Source organism: Trichechus manatus, unplaced genomic scaffold (assembly GCF_000243295.1).
Source record: "Trichechus manatus latirostris isolate Lorelei unplaced genomic scaffold, TriManLat1.0 scaffold00028, whole genome shotgun sequence".
Taxonomy (NCBI): domain Eukaryota; kingdom Metazoa; phylum Chordata; class Mammalia; order Sirenia; family Trichechidae; genus Trichechus; species Trichechus manatus.
Window position 1 is genome coordinate 17919689 of NW_004443964.1, and position 19395 is coordinate 17939083.

At 44.4% G+C, this 19395-nt stretch overlaps 1 protein-coding gene across 2 annotated transcripts in view; it reads right to left on the reverse strand.

The window, feature by feature from the left end:
• Positions 1–1845: 1845 nt before the first annotated feature.
• The window catches only part of TANC2 (tetratricopeptide repeat, ankyrin repeat and coiled-coil containing 2), a 232057-nt gene continuing 214507 nt past the window's right edge, over positions 1846–19395 (reverse strand). For both annotated transcript variants that reach the window (XM_023729377.1, XM_023729376.1), the window contains 6 exons: positions 18251–18426; positions 17812–17944; positions 16300–16391; positions 13985–14131; positions 11424–11524; positions 1846–9773 (listed from right to left, as the gene is read on the reverse strand). In XM_023729377.1, the coding sequence (XP_023585145.1) occupies positions 7820–9773; positions 11424–11524; positions 13985–14131; positions 16300–16391; positions 17812–17944; positions 18251–18426 (2603 nt within the window). In that variant the 3' untranslated portion in view covers positions 1846–7819. The remainder of the gene's footprint in view (positions 9774–11423; positions 11525–13984; positions 14132–16299; positions 16392–17811; positions 17945–18250; positions 18427–19395) is intronic.

A 19395-nucleotide genomic window follows, 5' to 3' on the forward strand; every position in this document is an offset into this window, starting at 1 on the left:
ACCAGGGCTTCCAACTATCCCGTCTAGTTCGAAACCCTGCTGAGAATTTGCATTTCTAACGAATTCCCAGGTGATGCTAATGCTGCTGGTTAGGGACCAATTCTGAGAACCACTAGTAGAGCACTGGGTCTCAAAATTAGACATAAGAATCACCTGGGGATCTTGTTAAACTGTAGATTAAGCTTTAGTATATCTGGGGTGGAAATGCAAATTCTCAACGGGTTGAAAACGAATGGTTCAAAGCCCTGTGCAAAACAACCTAAAAACTTACCAGGGAGCTCACGATTTAAAGATATCCCACAGCAAATCACCTTCTGAGGTAAGTAACTCTTGTAACAAGAATATTTGGTTCCTTTGTTTAAGCTGTTTTCTGTATTGTATCTGGTGTCTAGTGTGTATGAACCAGAGCATGAGGCCTGTCCTTAAAGCATCTGTAGAGTCTCCTGAATCAGAGCTTCTCTGTGTACCTTATAGCACATGGCTTGATCCACGTCACCAGCCGACTTCTCAGTCAAGATTGGGCAGAGGGCTCTTGACCCTGTTTATGTGCCATCTCACTTCTGGCTTTTTGGGCTAGCCTTGAAATCTCATGGGTCACTTTCCTCAGCTGTTTGTGAATATTCAAATCCTCCCTGAGGAGTCCCCTTTGGAGGGCTACTCCTTCACCTCCTCTATACAAAACTAATGGAACATAATGGGCGTCTCAGGAGAATGGCCTATGAGAACAGCCTCTGAGCACTGTCCTGTGAAGGAGTTCCCTTTTAATCATAGGGCCGTGTAGACACCTTGTGAATGCCGTATCCTATTCCTAGGAATGACTGAGTTGCCAAGTCTCTCCATGCTCCTCCACTTTGTTTTTTTTTTAAAAAAAGCTGAAAGATGACATCTTTCTGTCTGTTCATTCCCAGCCTAGCGAAAGGGATTCCAGCTCCCCACGGGCACATGTGCACAGTGGCACGTCTAAGTCCGAAGAGTTACCGTAAAGGAATGAAAACAAGGAGGAAGAGTGTCTGGTCTGGTACTTGAGAATCTACAAAGGCTTCTGCTGAGTTTGTTTTTTGCTTCTGAGTGGTTTTTAATTCAGGTTCAGGGCAAATTCCTTTTAAGAATTAGCTTTTTAGGAATCATTACCTTTCTTCTTCCAAATGTCCCAGGCATCCTTAAAGGAAAAAGCTGGGGTTTCTGCCAACCACTTACCCATTTTTGAGTATAACTGGAGCAGCCTAGGAATGGTTTTCAGACTGAGTGGGCAGTTCCTCCCAGAGTCCTCCCCGCTTCTCTTTGAAGGCAGTCCTGGTGACCAGGCTGGGATGACTGCTTATGCCCAGGGGTCTTCCTGCATGCCCAGCTTCAGTTGTTTGGGGAAATGGCTGTAGTTACAGAGCAGGGATGTTTGTTTAGCACAATCTGATATCTAGCGGAAGTGGTCTTCCTTGCTTGTCCCTGAAGCAGACAAAGCAGCAGCCGTCGGGCAGGAAAAGCTGCAGGGCTCAGTGCCGGCCACTTTTTGTAAGGTACTGAGTGTCCAGCCAGTTTCAGGAAACCTGTAGTCCTCTTTGTGGTGAGGATTAGAAATCCCAGACAGATTTCTGAATAAAAAGTAAAGCCACTGGAAGCAGTGGGCTTCCAGCTTTGACCAAGCCAGCCTTTGGATCTATGGCTAAGGCTGTTACCCACTTATAGTCTTGGATTATGGTAAAGCAGCTGGATTGGGGTGCAGCTTTGACTATCAAAATGAAACCAGGAGAGCTCACTGCTTCCTTAGTATGCTGAAGAAGAAACTCTTCCACTGAAGAAAAAGCCTTCCTTTGTCAGTGAATGCAGAGGGCCTTTGCTGACCAGCCTTAGAACTGTGTCTTCTTGTCCACAGCTCTCTGAGTGTCTATCACAGTGTCTAACCCTGAGGAGGTACTCAGTGACCTCCTTGGTGAATAAGTGCATGAAGGGGTGACTCTGGGTGTCCCATGATAGACCAGCCAAACCATCTAGAATTTGACCTTAACCTGCCAAATTCGTCTCTGGGAGGAGCTTCCACAGCACTGCAGGTGTCAGTGAGGGCAAGCTGGAGATGCAGCTTCCTGGAGAGGTATTGTTATTGAAGGACAAAAGCACCACAATGGCCATGTTTTTCCAAGGGTTAACCATTTATAAATAAGTACATTTGCTTTCATACATACAGTTCATTGTACAGATGATGATCTGTAAACATGGGGCAGGAAAATGCATTCATTTAAACTTTTCACATCTCACACAGCTCACATGTACAGACAATAAAACTGCTCAAGCAAGTACAGCAAAGGAAGATGTCTTTCCTTATACACAGGGGGCTAGATGCCTCTGCTGGGCGTGGGACAGCCCCACTGCATGAGTTCACAACTGTGTGGTGTTCAATATATCAGGATAAAGAACAAACATGCATTGGATAATATACTGTACAGAGAAAGTCCTTTACATCTGAGTTATAGAAAACCTAAAGGAAAACTAAGTGCATTAAAGCTTTTTCCAGCAAGTGTCTTGAAAGGACAGCAAAGAGGAGTTAGAATCAAAATCATATTAGTACAAATCACTCTTTAAGTGTAGACTGTACATGTCTGTACTAATTAAAATCATCTTGGATTTGGAGGAGACAGAACAGAGACGAAGATGCTGTGCTAGAATGGAAAGGAGGCCATGCCTGAGAATGGCACCTGCCCTGAGCCTGACGAGGAACTGGCCCCACTCAGCAGGAATCAGCCAAAGGGGGTGGGGGGACAGCAAAAACCCAAACCAAACAGAACAGGAAGTGTAATTTACAGGATTTCCAAAATAACCTGTGAATGAAGTGGAGCTCTGGAGCTGGCATTTCTATCCTCCCCGCTCCCCCTACTAAGTTTGTACACAATAAGGCATGTACATTCAAGTACTAAATTTTCCAGAATTAACTGTTTGGTCCTGGGGACTGAAGCGACTGAGTCCCCCTAACCAGATTTTCTTGTTAGTGATTAGCAAAAGAAAAATTCGGCCAGCAAGTGGTACAAAAACAGAGCAGCTAGGCTACTTCCTTTCCACAGAGTAGGTCTATCTGAAAAACCAGAGCGATGCTGGCCTGCTTCTGTTGGCACCCAGCTAAAACCTGACAGCTCAGCTTAGTGTAGATATCACAGAGTCAGCAGGAAGAAATGAGATGATATGGGTGAGGAGACATGAAAGTAACACTTGATTTTTGGTGTCCAATTATGCATTCATTTGGTACTGAATTTCAAAGCTCTGACTGTGGTCATCATGTGGCCACAAGCATCGCAGGGTGGTTCAGCTGCTGTGAGGCATTGGACACCAAAATGAAGGTTACCAACACTTCAGCCCTTGAGTGGTCTGTATTATAAAAGAGTTGATGAAGACCCAGTGATTATTCAAGTAGCTCCGCACAGTGGCTCCACCAGCCCCATTGTGCTTGTATCCAGGCCCCCAGCCAGCCACGTTTTCTTGGGAGCAGCCAGAGCTGAGTTCAAGGCATTGCATGGTGAAGGTTTCCATGACACGTCTTTGTAGGTAGCTCTTACCCCTAAGCCCTTTGTTTAATGTTGTTAGTCATGGTAGATGGTCTGGAATTCCTAGAGGAAAAGGAAAACAAGCCACACCTCCCAATGAGCACGTGCCACGGCAGCGCAGTCCTTGGGATAGGAGTAGCAGGCTGCCTTTGGAGGTCGGCTTCTTGAGAAGTGGGTGGCCCTAGACAGGTGGGGGCGGACGAGGCTGCTGAGCATTGAGTGCCTCGACAGGAGACCGGGCACATCCTGCCCATTGGGGTACCTGTTCCACTGAGCAACTGGTTTTGTCCAAGGCATTTCTGCAGTAGAAAAATATCTGAATCAAACCACCCAACTGTGACACCTCTGGAATTTTAAGAGATGGAGGCTGATAAGAGCTGAGAGGAGGGGTGCTCATGGGGAAGAAACAGGTCCCCTACATACCCATTCATCCACCACAGCAAGGGACTTCTATTCAACCTCCTTCCAGCCTCTGCCTGGCTAAAGGTCCAAAGCAGGTAGTATTCAAAATAGCTTGTCTTGCCACTTGTCTGGCACAGATGAGTGAAAACCCCTTCCAGGCCTCTGTCCCCTTCTTCCTGAACCCTTTGAGTCTATGGTCCTGCCTGCTCCCGGGGAAGTGGCTCCCCAGAGGAGACGCTGCCATTCTTTGCTACCAGAGAAGCCTGGTGCAGAGCCACAGTGACACCTGGTGGTAAAGTATGGTGAAGCACAGGTGACGTCCACACGTCCCATTGAGTATGACTAAATTCTAAGGAAAAATACTTATGGATATTAGATACTGATTATTTTTTCTATTGGGTACATCTCTGAAATATAAAAATACCAATATTTAGAGAGGGAGTTCATAAACTACTATACAGTATAAGGACTGAGAATACCTTTCTCTAAGCTGTTCTGTTTACAATAATTTAGGAAAAGTGTTTAATAATCCAGGCTTAACTAAATAGCAACTTGTATATCTGGACAACGACCTAAGGTACTGTACATGATTCTAACTAGTGGAATTTTCCTGAGCCATCAACTTTAAGTTAAACACATCTAAAAAGAGGGGCACGTGGGAGAGGAACGAGAGGGGTTTGTGCTCTATTAACTTGGGACTTTAATAGTGCACGTCTGCAACCCGGACGAGATACAACAGCAGATACAAAATGGTCTCCATTTTGTCCATGCCAAATTCTCATGTTACACAGGTTTTCCCTTTACTTTGTAAATAAATATTAATTTTAATTGTTAATTGTGTGCCTTACTGATCCAGTAAATAAAGTAACCATGTCTCAGGAGTCCCTAAGAAAATTGCTGGAAAAGCACTTTAAAATCACTGCAAATATTTTTCTTTTGTATTTAAAAATTCTTAATCTTTTTGATGCTTATATACAACAGTTATTTCTTGTGCTATAAATGTTGTGATCCACTGCTTGATTTCTTTCCTTTTTTTCCTCTTTTTGTTCTTGAAAAATACACTAGAAGACAAGAGCGGTTCTGCTATTTTCTAATGAAGACATTACTCACACTTAAATATCCAGTATTAGAGTTATAAATTCAAACAGTAAAGTGCACCCATTTATAGACATGATGTGATGGAAACCCATTAGTGCAAGAATTCTGGGCAGACGGAACGTATAAGTTGGTGAGAAACCTGTAAGCTGAAGTTTGTCACCACTGTCGCCATTTCAGGGTGATGTGAATTGGGTGAGTGGAACTTATAACCAGTTTCAATTGAAAATTTTCCCCCATCTGAAGCCAGACACTGATTCAGCAAGTGTTGCTGGGGGAGGGGTATCTCTAAGACAGTACTGAGGTCATCCCATGGCAGTGCAGTAGCAAAACAGGGCATGGGCAGTCTGCTTACAAGGAAAAATTTGTCTCCTGCCCAAATAAGGGTCCAGTTGACATTTTCTGTTCAAAAACGACTGGCGCCCAGTAGTGATATCCACTCCCTCTTACAATGGCTGAAAAGAATTGCATTTTGACTGTTGACATTTTAGGTGTTTAGCCCAATAGGGCATAGACCCTAAGTCTCCTGTTTGTTCTGGAGAACTGAGAGACCCTTGGGGAGAAGTGGTATCAGTGCATATTTGCAAAATTGCAGAACCTCCTCACTTACCTAGACAGCTGAATGCAGGTAGTATGTGTGGTGTTCCAAATAAGCTGGGGCACTTTTCTAAGAGACACTGAGCAATTCTTGAAAATACAGCAGCTCCTCAGTGACAGAAGGCAGTTAAAAAGTGACAAGATGAAAAGAGATCAATAGGGCTGAGCCCTGGCCAAAAGAAGAACTGAAAGGCTGCTGAGTCCTGGCTAGAGGCTGATGCTATAGCTATACATTTCACCTTGGGGGTTGGGGGGCGGGGAGGGAGAGAGAAAAGGGAGGGAGGAGAAGGACAAACATTGATGGCCACCTTCCAGGTCTAGCTGAGTACAAGTCAGTCCTTAAGCATGAGAGAGAGTGAGAAGAGTCTGGGCCTTGAGTCAGCAGAGCTGTTTGTTCCTAGCACACAGAGACAAGTCCTGTTCCAGGCTTGGGGGCGCAGATATATTTGGCATAATCTAAATTAGAAATGTTCCCGATCTCAGCTTTGTGCTCCCATGTCTTAGGATCCTTTCAGAGGACATTTACTATTACAAACAGGTCTGGTCACATTTGGATTTTTATTCAGAAAGCTGCCCTTCCTGTAGCCCTTTATTAACAAGACCAGAATGATTCCTAATAACAGAGAACGGATTCTCTGCTGTTTTAGTTTGTTTGGCTAGGTTGTGTAGTTTTAAGAGTGACGTGCACTCAGTACCAGGCCTGTGTAAGGCTTTGGTTTTAGTGTTCTTGCCATCCATCTAATGCTGGCCTCAGTTACTTAAAGGTCAGGTTAGCAGATGACCACAAGATGGAGAAAATGTATAGAGAGTACCTAGACCAGAAAACCTGTCTATCTCACATACCCCGACCCAGGGCTGGAAAACAGGGCCGAAAGTGGTCTTTCTTCAACCTGAAACATTTTTTGCTGTGTCTGGTTTTCAAATATCACCCCCTGAACAAACACTCCTAGAAAAGAAAAGAAAAAACAAACAATTCTTGTAAGAATAGGTAATGAAACTATAGATCTCTAATGGAATTAGACAACATCTGGCATGGAAGGGAATGATCCTGGGTGGAAACCCTGGGAATCAGTCTTACTTTCCAAGAGAATCCAATTTGCTTCCCAAAGAACCAATTTCTTCACTATACCGTATGGATTTAAAAAAAAGAGGGCCAGTAGAACAAAGTCTGGCTCTAGGTAAAGATCCAACTAATAGGATTATTGCACCAGTCAGCCTTTGGGGAGAATTTGCTTTTCGTGGAATACGATGCTCAATGATACCTCAGGATCTAGAAAGCAGATTCCTTTAAGATAAAGATTTTCTATAGCTTTTCACTGACAATCCAGAATAATCTTTCTTTTTATGTATTTATTTATCCCTTCCCCCACCCTGGGAAAATGAATAGCTTTTAGTGGTTAATTACTGGCTAAAAACCTAGAGAATAATTCTCAGTGAATTCTTTTTAAAAATACACGATTCTCATCCAATTTCCTTGGTTGATTGAAATATTTAAAGGGCTAGCTATTTTCTAAGTGTTTCTAAAATGCCTCTTGTGAAATCAGTGGAGTGACATTTCAAACAACTATATTTTTTTTTCTTCTGATTTAACAGATTTATTTCCTCTCTCCTCTATCCTTTTACCCCTCTATGAAGACCAGCAATTATCTAAATGAACATTCTAGACCTGATGGCTGTGGGAGCTGGCAGTCCGGGGGAGAAGACCACTGGTACAAGTATGCACTGGGGCTGGCTATTTGGATAACACTGGATAAGAATGCAAAGGCAAAGGGGCATCACACTCTTTCTAAAGTTCCTAGAAGAAAACAAACAACATCTTATTATTATTTTTTTTTTTTAAGGAGAAGACATTTACACAACAAGAACATCAGTGAAAGCGATTGTCTCCTGGAAAAAGCTGACCAATGTGTCTAATCTCCCTGGGTTAAAGCACGCTGAACGGAAATCTCCTCGTTGGCATCTGAAGAGAGGGAGAGAGCATGTGGCTGGGGCACAGACAAGAGAAACTGAAGTCCTGGCTCCTTCGAGGCCAGCTTCCCAGTCGGCTGCATGCAAAGGATTTCAGCATGTGGGCTGCCACCTCTGAACACCACACAGAAACTACATGAGAAATTAAGCCAGAGAACTACCTCAAATGTGGAAACCAGGCCTGAAAATGTACAGTGAAAACATAGGGATCTCACTCCAACAAACGTCTTTTAAACATTAGACTCCACAAATGGTCTCTTTGGTTTGATAGGAGATGTCTGCCCTTGTCGAGCGTCCCGGGACAACTGCCTGTACAGATTGTCCTGGTATGCCTGAGCCACAGGTAGGGTCCGAGCCACCTTCACATCGGGATACGAGGAGGCCTGGCTGACTCTCTCCAAGAGGTCTCCCCGGGACCCGTTAGCCAGCATCCCATGGGGGCTGTAATAATCATCCTCCAACAAATGGCCATTCTGTGCATTGTTGGTTTTGTTATAAAAGGCAATGTTGCTGATGGATGATGGTGGACTGAAGGACTCAGGCTGAGGCAGGTTGCCTGGAGATGTGGGACTGATGACGGTATCCACTGATGACACTGCCCAGGTCCGATTCTGCTGGTGAAGATGAGGGTACTGTTGAGTCCGGGCTGTTTTATCTATGATCCCCATGAATGGTGTGGTCCTGGATCGCGTGGGCTCACTGGGGTAACCTCCCTGAGTGGGAGACACTGGTGACAGCTCGTCACATGACCTATCATATGCCGGTTTTAGTGGGATCTCCATTTGCTGAATCGAGGAAGATGGCCGGAAGGTAGGAGTTAGGTTGGAGGTGGATGAGATGCTATTGCTAGATGGAGAGAAGCGAAGGCCTACACTTTGGGAGTGTAGCAATGGCCTGGGAGTTGGTGGGTGGGGTTTAATTTCATTAGGGTTGACACTAATAGGTCTTCTGATTAAATGTGACACATCAGGGGAACCTAGTTGACTGGAGGAACGTTCCAGATCTAGTTTTGAATGACAGACTGGGTAATAGGATGCTGACTGGCTACGCCCAATCTGTGGTGTCTGGCTGTATCTCATGCCACCTCGATATGCTGAGGAAGGTCGCTGTGGAAGATCTTCTTTGGTCAACCCTCCATGCTGACAGATGGCACCTGCACTCAGGCTGGCTTGGACATGCTGCACAGGTCTCCCATCACCTACAATTCCCCCAATTGACCCCTGATAAACTAACCGGCTCTGACTTACTCCTATGTCTCCTTGCGACGACTGGTATTTACTAGCCATTGAATGGGCTACTTGGCCATAGGCTCCTGTGGGGATGACAGTGCTTGAATGAACTGCTGAGCTGGGCTGGTTGCTTCTTACAATCTGGGCCTTGGCAGGCTGTAGCCTGAGCCCTTGCTGGGGAACTGCTACCGGAAGCTGAGGCATCTGGTAGGGTCGCTGGGCCATTTTGGATAACGGAGATTTTGGTCTGCCAGGAAGCTGACTAACATTTGTTTCTTGCTGATATCGTATGGGTGAACCAGACTGGGACCTATACACACTCATGCCTTCAGCTGGAGGGCTGGCTCGATACTGAGGGCCTCTACGGAGAGGAGAAGGTGGAGGACTTGGGTATTCTTTGCTCTGCCCTCCCACAGGAGGGGGACTAAAACGGTAAGATCCACCTTGATGAGCTGGGGAGGTGTGTGGTGGACTAGGCCTGTAATGAGAGTTCTGGTGAGTTGGAGAAAGAGCAGGTGAGGTGGACTGATAGCTCTGTCTAGTGGGAGAACCTACAGAACTGTTGGACCGGAAGTCAAAAACTTGATGAGAGCCAAGAGGTGAGCTAGAGATATAGGCAGAATCCCGATGGGCCGGAGAAGAGGGTGGGCTCTGGATTACTGGTAGCCCCTGACTGGGCCGAGCCTCCGTCTGGAGTCCAATGGAAACATTTTCAACATCCTGCTCCAAGTACTCCTCCTCAAATATATCTTGTACAGAGTATATATCTTCATGCTGTGGTTCAGGTTCTGTTTCTTCTGGTAACTGCTGCTGAGGCTGTTGCTGAGGCTGCTGCTGCTGCTGTTGCATCTGTCTACACTCTTCCTCTACTCTCATCAGAAGTCTCTGGATCTCACGGTTGTTTGGACATAGCTTGATGGCCTCGTTCAGGTCCTCTAAGGCTGCCGCAAACTGTCTGCTTGACAAAATGCAAACATAGGAACTGGAGTTATTCTGAATCAACAGGAATCACCAAGAATTGAGAACATGGTCACTATTTCAGAGAACTGTAGTGGCATCTGTGGGAGTCTGGGGATTTGGTTTAGTTTGATATGTAAGGAAGGAAACAGGTAGGCTGTCATTCTAGAAGAGTCTAGAATGATTCCCTAGCCTGTTCAGCCTCCATCTTCCTTCTGGCCTCTCTGGGATTAGTGGGGAAACGTCCCCATTGTGTAGTCCAGCCAGGCCCTTCAGGAAGATTCTCTTAGTGCCCAAATGCACACCAGGCAATATGGGGGTTGGGTGGGGTTGTCATTTACAGGGTCACTGTCAAGTAGCTTAGGAACAAAACAGTAACTACAATATTTAAAAATCTTGCTGATCCAGCAGAAATTTTTCTTTATAGTCTCAATATTTTGGCTCCAAATTTCAGACTTGTTCCATCCTGCCAAAAACCCTGTCCTCTGCTCTTTCTACCCCTTACCCCCACAGCACTGCTGCTTCTCCATTCTGCTACATCACAGCTGGGCAAGTATTAGGCTTGCTGACTACGCAACTCAGGTGTGGAGCTGAGCAGACCCCCAAGGAGATTCTAGTTTACAAATGAGGAAATGAACTGTCAGTGATATTCTCATTCTCTCTAGTGCTAGGAAAAGGGGCAGTTGGCCTTGTGGGAAAGGAACAATCCAGAGGAAAAGAGAATTTGATAGCTAAGCTTCTGTAATAAATTTGTTACCCCACCTAGTTGAGACTAGTATCACTCCCACCATTATCTCTAGACTCCACTTGGCTTTGATTTTCAGGACCAAATCCTGCCCCTGGTCACAGCCGTGAGCCTGAAGCAATTCTTTCCTATGCAGGGTTTGAGAGAGGGCTGGGGGCACTGGGCAGGAGGCATCAAGGACAGTGGCAAGTTATCCAGGGTAGGAGATTCTGGGTCCAAGGATCACTGACCACGGGCTCTAGGTCCTTCTGGAGACTTTTCTGCCCAGTGGCCAAACTGCAGGAGATGGGCATGAGGAATGGTGTTTCTTTGGGGCCTGCTCACTCCTGGCAGTGAGGACTTTGTATCTGTGTGTGTGGGGGCTGTGGTGGTGGTGATGGGGGTGGTGGTGTGGAGGTTAGGTGAGAAGGAGGTTTGATGCCACCAGACTTGAGGAGAACCCCAGAAGGAAGACTAAATAATCCAGGGATTCCCCAAGTGCCTGCAGGAAAAGAAAGAGGAGCCTGTGATGTAAGTGACCCATCCTATTTTTCCCTCTAAAAGGAGTGGCAGGATGTTTTGCTTAAATGACCTCTTCTTTAAGAGGTGTCTCTTTATGATATCTGCTTTGGGGGTTGAAAAGTGATTGAGATATGGCAGAGGCTTCTTGGAAGAAGGTACCATTCTCCAACAATGGAAAAACATTTTTCTCCCAAAGTAAAATGCTATAAGTGTCCACAGCCCAGAGGATTTGCCAATTCTAAGCTGAGTACTATGCTCTGTGGGACATCCCCAAAGCTTGGCCCTAAGAGTCCTCAGGGACAGAGATATTTGGGCACATACGCCCCTAGGTGGCCTACATTGTCTCGGCCGTAGTTTTAGAAAAGAGACCTCTTGCTTTTCACCCTCTCTCTCTCTCCTCACCTGCTGCTGCGTTTTGCCCTTGCTCTTGCATAGTAAGCTTCATAAGATTTCGGTTTCAGCTCCAGGGCCTTAGTAGCAAATTCCTCCGCCATTCCAAAATCCTGTCATTACAATAGGTGTGCAAATGAGTCATTCAAGAGATATGAAAAATAGACAACTTGGGAATAAAACAAATAATATGTACATTTCTTTGACATTTATGGATGGAACACCTGGGATTCTTGACATGTTGGACATGGCTTTAGCCATGTGGCCCACAGACTGAAAGTTCCTTCTGCCTTTGCCCTGTGTGGCCCTGCAATCACTCACTGGAATGTATTTGTCCAAAAATATTAAAATATTTTTAATTTGCTCTCTTTCTGCCTTTCTAACAAAGTTCCTTCTAGCCCAGAAGCTAATGTCAACCCTTCACAATAAAGCTCCTGAAGTTGGAAACCTGAACTTGTTACACATGCATGTATGAGCTACATACACACATCTACACCTCACGAGGACCCTCATCCTACCCTCCACACCTTCTTGCATCCACTTACACTTGGGCTTTCTAAGTGTCAACTGAGAACACAACCTATGCAATTCTGAAGGATGGGGTCTGCATAAAGGGGAACTGCACTAACTATGGAGACCAGATGGTGTAGGGACATCAGAGAGATGGGTTCAAATCTTTGGTGTGCTTCGTAACCCTTCAGAGTGTGTTGTATATTTTGTCATTCATACCTACTTCACAAGTCGGGTTAAATGAGATAAACCACTTAAAAGCACTGTACATAGTCTTTGGCACATAGCAGATGCTCAATAAATGGTAGTTTCCTTTCTATTTCACCAAAGTTTATCTGGCCTCTTCCTCCTAAGTGGTTCCATACTTAGGAAACATTTAAGATCAAAATAAAATAAGAGAGGAGAGGTTGGGGCCTTGGCTGTGATTGGAGTCTGTCCTGTCCCATCTTCTTGATCACTGAGGCTCCTTGGAAGAACATCAGAGCTATCTGTCCTCATTCCAAGAATCCCTGGCAACACTGACCAGGGGAACAAAATTGACTAAGCAGGATCCATGGTTTTAAAAGACCCTTAAATACTAAACTGAAAGGGTAGGTTTTTCTTCTCTTTTAATGTCAAAGCCATAATGCTGCACAGTAGACTCTGCTTACACTTGTGACTCCTAAAGCAGAACACAAGGTCTTAGGCAGAACAAAGTCCCTGGGGCATAGGTAACATTTAAAAAAAAATTAATGGCAATTTTCTACAGAGCCAGACTTCTGCTGCTTAGCACAGTGTTGGTTCATGGGAAGTGATCATCATCTGTTTCTGAACTGTGGACCTAGAGAGAAAGCATTCCATCTTCTACCCCTACTTTGTTTCCTACTCTTAGCCTCATTTATTTATTTATTTTTTTGGGACAATCAATATTTCTGGGAAGATTACAGTATTTTTAAGAAGCAGATTATTTGTTAGAGAAAAAAGAAGTCAGTCAGCAGGTTGATAACAGCCTCTGAGCTTTGTCTCATTCTCACTAGCTGGTGTCACAGGATGCCCTTGGTGTGGTTTCTTCTGTTTCACAGGAGAAACCATAAGCATAAGACTGTCACTTTCCTTGAAGCTTCTCTTCCCTCGCCAAGCACTCTGGAGCAACTCTGCCTCTTGGGGTCATAACTGTGTTCTCGGAGACAGCCAAGTGTATATCAGGGACCTTTTCATTGCTAGGTTTTAGATGGATGATATGAGGTCATACACACAAACAGTCTTTCTGGAACTGATAGCAGATCTCTTGCCATTGAGGCTTAAATCTTGCTTCTTATAGCTGAGTTCTTTATTGACCAACATTCTTGTTTGGCTTGGATCATTTCTATCTCCTAAGAAACTGTGAGACCTCAGGCTGGTGGGTATCAGAGATTCCTGGTATGATGTTGGCTCTTCTCCATATCTGAGTGCAGTGTCTGCATGTCAAGGGAGCAGTTGCTGAGGACATCAGAGACTGTGTCTAGAAGGCAGGCAAGAAGGACCAAGGACCACTTGGGAGATAATAAAAGACCAAAAAGAGTTCTAAGATTCCCTTTGAGACAAGAAGGAACATGGCATGCTGGAATAAAGAGATAAGGAAAGATGTGAAAAGTTCAAGATTAGCCTTCGATATAAACCCTGAAGTCCATGGTCCTGAGTCCTCTTTCTAGCCCTTCCTTAAACGACTAGGGAGTCTGCTAGAAAGGGAGGGAATGGTTACAATTCACAGCTAACTGAAGCTGGAATTCTTGTGACCACTGCTCTCACATCTTCCCAAAGACCAGAAAACTGATTTAGGGAGATGATATTCCAATCACTTTCAGTGGGAATTATGAAAATTCAGAAAGCTATGAAGTACCCCCAGCATTAACTTTTTTAATATTTTGAAATACAGATTGTACTTAGACTTGATTTCTTTCAAATTGCAAATGTCAGTGCTCTGTGAAGGACAACCAAGTTCCAAATAGGGCAGAGAAGGATTTCAGAGGCCTGGTAAAAGCTAGTGAGAGACACGGACTGTCAACTTTCAGGACTGCACAAGAGTTGGGATGAGAGGGACTTACGTTCATTTTCCTGCGACATCGAGACAGGTTGAGGAGGAGAGACACCTTTAGTTCCCGGAAGGTTTTCAAGTCCTCACCAAACCCTTCTCTAGGGAATTTCTTCAGAGCGTACTGGTAGCGCTGGGCAGCTTCCTTTACTTTACCTTTCTAATGGGGGTACAAGACGCAAAACACACCATTGGTCTGGTGAGCAGCTGAGGAAGTTTGGTCCCCACTCCCTTCCTCTTCTCAGAAGTTATCACTAAGAGTTAAAAAACAAAATAACCAAACCCGATGCCGTCTAGTCAATTCTGACTCATAGCAACCTTATGGGACAGAGAAGAACTGCTCCATAGGGTTTCCAAGGCTGTAGATCTTTACAGAAGCAGACTGACAGGTTGGTAGGTTTGAACCACCGACCTTCTGGTTAGCAGCCAAGTGCTTAACCACTGTGCCATCAGGGATCCTTCTCACTAAGGGTTAGTCCACCCAAACACCAGCCTAGGGAATAACACTCTGGCCCTGACAGTGAGAGAAGAAGGACCCAGTCTTTTCCGTAGGAAATTCACCCAGTATGAAAGGCAACGCTAAAGAGGACACCCAAGAAACAAACCAGAAAAATAAAGCTTTGGCTAACGAGAGGGCCTGGCCCTCAGCTTCCCAACTGGATTCTAAAGGGACCAACCTTGTTCATTTCAAAGGAGCTTTTTATGAACTGATCTCCCTGGAAGGCATCTCATTTCTTAGTTCCAAGCACTCTAAAGTTATTACTTTCTTAATTTTTGGCTTGTCTGGAGAACTCTCTTTTCTTGTTTGATGTTCCACCTTGCCAGTCCTCTAGAAGAGGTCATTCCCTTCCTCAAAGAGGAAGAGTCTAGCTGCTGAGAATCTAGAACAGTCTAGCTGCTGCTTCCCTAATCTCATGGGATAAAATATTATCAGTTTTTCCCATTTTTGGAAAAGGCATGAGGTGGGGAGGTAGTTGAGAAGTGAAGTTTGGAATTTGTGATTCTATCTGAATTTGTAGGAGGGGTTTTCCAAGATGAAGCAAATCTATGACCAACTTAGGGACCAACCACAGGGGCCTTGAGCTTTTCTTACTTTTTGTATCTGAAAATCTATAAGCTGAGTCCACAAAGATGCAGGAAGCATCTGCTACCCCTTTAGCTGATTTTTATCAGCCCCATTCCTTCTGTATAGCTGCAATCCCACCAGGATACCACTCTTTTATTTTCCCCTCAGCACGTTTCACTAAGGAGAGATGTGAAGTCTTCCAAGGTAGAATTCTTAGTGAGAACAGTAGTAGCTCTGCCTACTGTCATTAGGAGATAGGACTCTTTGCCTTATAATACCAGAGTTATGTTAATAACCAGGGCTTAGATTCTTGAGAGCAGTGCCATTCTGAAATCCGGAATGGCACTGACACCTACAGTGATGAGGTTCTTCTTCGAAGTCATGTGAAATCACGGCTGCGTCAGGGCTCGAGTTTCCTGAAAGTCTAAGGTCCTAGATTTTCATGACTCTCACTCAAAGGGTACTTGGGAAATAGAACCCTGCTCCCAGGAACTTTGTACACTTTTGCCACAAGGAGGGGAACAATGTGCTTAATAATAATTTCCTCATCTTTTAGGGCTGGGGATGTCTCAGTGACACCCACTGCCAAGAAGCTAGGTTGGATTTGTATTCACCTTCAAGAGAAGACCCAGCTAATCTTAACACAATGAGATGATTTTGACATGGAACATTCTTAAGGGACTTTCTATAGGCCATGGGAGTTTGTTTGTATTAGGGTACAGAGCCTTCAGCTTGAATGGTGAGTACAAAAAGACTCCATACATTTTTTTGTTGTTATTCAGTGAGTGACTTCAAGCAAATCTTATAATTGCTATTTGCCTTGGTTTCCTTATCTTACGCAGGGATGCAGATAAGCTATTATTACTATAGACTTTTTAATCGATGTATTTATTAAATATTAAAGCTAAGATCAGTGTCTCTTTCCCACAGATGGGAAGTATCTGTACTACATAATTTTACTTTTATTTGTCCCACGAGTTTCCAGATCCTACTTAGCAGGTTCCATGTAAAATCTATGTCATTAACCACCCATTCATGACCAGGTAAAACTAGATCCTTAGGTTTATCAGCTGCAGGCATGTGTAGGATACTCTTGCTCTCTTGATGGGAAGGCAAAAATCCCAGGATTCCCATCTTATGAGCCCATTATCCACTGAGGAATGGCATTCTCCCTCTGCCTCTAAAATCAAGGATGCAAACTGTCAAGACTTGGGTACAGTCAGTGGCTGTTTTGAGGAAACTCTGTCCTTCCCTTCTCTCACCTTGTAAAACATGTCCCCCTCTTCCATCAGCTTGCTCAACAGGATGATCATGATGTCTGGTTTGGAGGTGGCCATCGCCCATGTGGCTGGACCTGTGGTGTACAGGATGCATGATGGGTAAAAAACTCATACAATGTAAGGGTGGTAGGAAGCTAGGTGAAAAAAAACATCCTGGGGGAATTTCTGCTGAGAGAACAACTTGCTCCACAATAACTTCTTCTTCATCTTTTAGACCTGGGAGTATCTCAGTGACTCCCACTGCCAAGAAGCTGCATTAGATTTGTATTCACCTTAAAATAAGAATATCTGAACTGTCTGAGCTTGCACCACAGGAGGGCAGCAGAGCCTGCGTGTTGCATTTAGGCAGTCAATGGCTTAGTTTGGAGTTATTTTAATAAGGAAATTGGGAGAAGGGATTTATATTAAATGTCACTGCAAGATTTTAAAAATCCAAAAAGGTAATTTATTTTAGAATCCTGGACTCAAATCTCCCAGCTGTTTAGCTTCTTAATTTTGAAATATGTACTTTGCAGAAGGGAAATTGTTAAAGACTAAAGGCTCCCTTAATTTATAAGTACCAAACAGGACTCCCTGGGATTCACTTTGAACCAGGAGCACAGTTGGAATACCAAACAGACATGAAACAAGTCAGCATTATTGAGGGCTACTCTACCCACGAAGGAAAGAAAAGGTTATATTGATTAGTTTATAGATGCCTGAATTAGTTACAAACTAAGCTTTTCAGGGTTAGTTATCAAAAGTTCAAGTTATTCTCTACAACAGTCGTTAAAAAAAGTCTTCTTTTAAGGTGAAGTAAATTAAAAGATTAGAGGTGTAGGGAACTCATGCAGGCTAAATCAAAGAGGAGAAGGCAAAGCTGACCAAGCCATCAGACCACGCCTGATGCTGACAGCGGTGAAATATACCTCGTGGGCGACTCGGTAACGTCTGACAACCTTCAAAGAAAGGAGAAAACAAAAAGTTGTAGGAGAGGGGAAAAAAATGGATGAAGGTGAAAAAAAAAAAAAAGAAGGAAAAAGCAGCAGTGAGAGGCAGGCAGCAAAAAAGCCAGCATATCAGCCAACCCTTGTCTACAGGTCTGTGGGATCGGGGAGCAGCTGGGGCAGCAGCAGCAGGGACTTCAGAGTCTGAAGCACATACAGAGCAAGGGAAAGCAAAGGCTCACGGCAGTGCAGGAATCCAGGATGCTTATAGGGTGGGGTTGGGGCAGAGGAATTAGCACTAAGATGTGCTCAAGGTCAGAGCAGGCTCCTCACTAAGGCTACTAGGGGCATGGCAGATAACCATGTGACTCTGAACACAGGGTACTGCAAATCATGGCTCAGATGGTGCTTTCTCTGGGCCAAGAGCCTTTCTGTTCACTTGGACAGTAACTGGGCCAGGGCAGAAGGGAAACTATATACACTCACACAAAACACCCAGGGTAGCCAGACCACTGGACCAGTCTGGCCCCTGGGCACAGATGGCCAACGCCTTCTTCCCTTCTCCTACCTATCTTGGCTCCTTTCTTCAGAAGGGTGACAACAACAGAAGTGTTCCGGCACCCCACTGCCCTATCCAGAGGGCGCATTCCGCTGTAGTCAACGTGTTCGATCATGGCCCCATGATCCACCAGGAACTGGACCTAGAAGATGAACCAAGCAAAGCAGTTAACAGGTGTTATAGTTCCACTGAGGGCTCTGGCTTTTGCCTGCCCTTTCTTTATTCAACTGCTGGTCTGAACTAGGCTGTGCAGCCACGGTATTTCAGGCTACAGCCATATACTTGGTCTTTAATGGTGTTTTGGATATCCCTGCCCTCTAGCAGGTATAGACTCAAGAACTTTGTATCAGCATTCATCAAAACATCACTCTACCCTCAACCCCAGATAACATGGACTGGGGAGCCTTCCCTATCCCTACTCCCCTGAGGCTTGTTTAAAGGCACTCACCACCTCTGCATCACCATAGAAAGCTGCCAGATCCAGTGGGGTGCGGCCATTTTTGTCAGCATGGTCTGTGGCAGCTCCGTTATCCACTAGAGAGCGTACTACTGAGAGATGACCCTTTAAACAAGCCCAGCTGAGGGCTGTCAGTCCTTCTTTGTCCATTAGAGCAATGGAAGCACCTACAAGAGCAAGTGATAACACAGGACTGAGGAAACCTGAACATTCATAGCAGGAGGGAAAGCTGGTACTTAAGGTATAGATTCTGCTGAAGAACATCTTTTGTTTCTAGACCATTACCATTTTAAGATTGATCCTGGTGTATGAATTATATCTCAATAAAGCTGTAGGGGGGAAAAAAAGATTGATCCCACAAGCAGCCCAAGAATAGAGTCCAGATGCTTTATTGAGTATTGAAGGTTCTCCACAAAATCTATACCCAAGTTTACTCTCTATCCTTAAGTTTTATTACTGCCCTGTGAGAATTCTCAACTTTGACCAGATGGATATGCTCACTGCCTCCAGAATCTACTATAAATATTCCTGTATCCTCACTTTTGATTATGTTGCTCCATGTGTGCAGTACCTTTCTTTCTCCATAACTTGCCTCACCTTCTACTCATTCTCTAGGAACCATCCCAAGTCCACTGACTTCAAGACGCTTCTTCCTCACTGTTAACTCATCTTGAATCCACCTGACATATGTCACCTTATTCTGTTATCTTTTTTTTATGTATCCCACTTGCATGTAATAAATTCTCAGTGAATATTTTCTGAACTGACCGGAAGTCTTCCATTTATAATAGTGTAAACTCCTTGAGAGATTCTCATAAATAGGAGCTCAGTTCATGTTTTTCATTGATGATACTACCAGGCTGATTTCTCCTCCCTAGAAAGAGGAGGAAATGGACTCATGGGAGGATACTGAGCTCAGGCCACAAAGGAAATTCAGAGCTTACTTAAGCTAGTCAACCTTCCGTAATAACACCATCTCCACTTTAACACCTTTTATAGTTTGCATCTGCTTTCTTTCAGCACTTCTATTTTTTTTTTAAAGTAATTTTTTTTTAATCGTACTTCAGGTGAAGGTTTACAGAACAAATAGTTTCTCATTAAACAGTAGAACACATATTGTTCTATGACATTGGTTA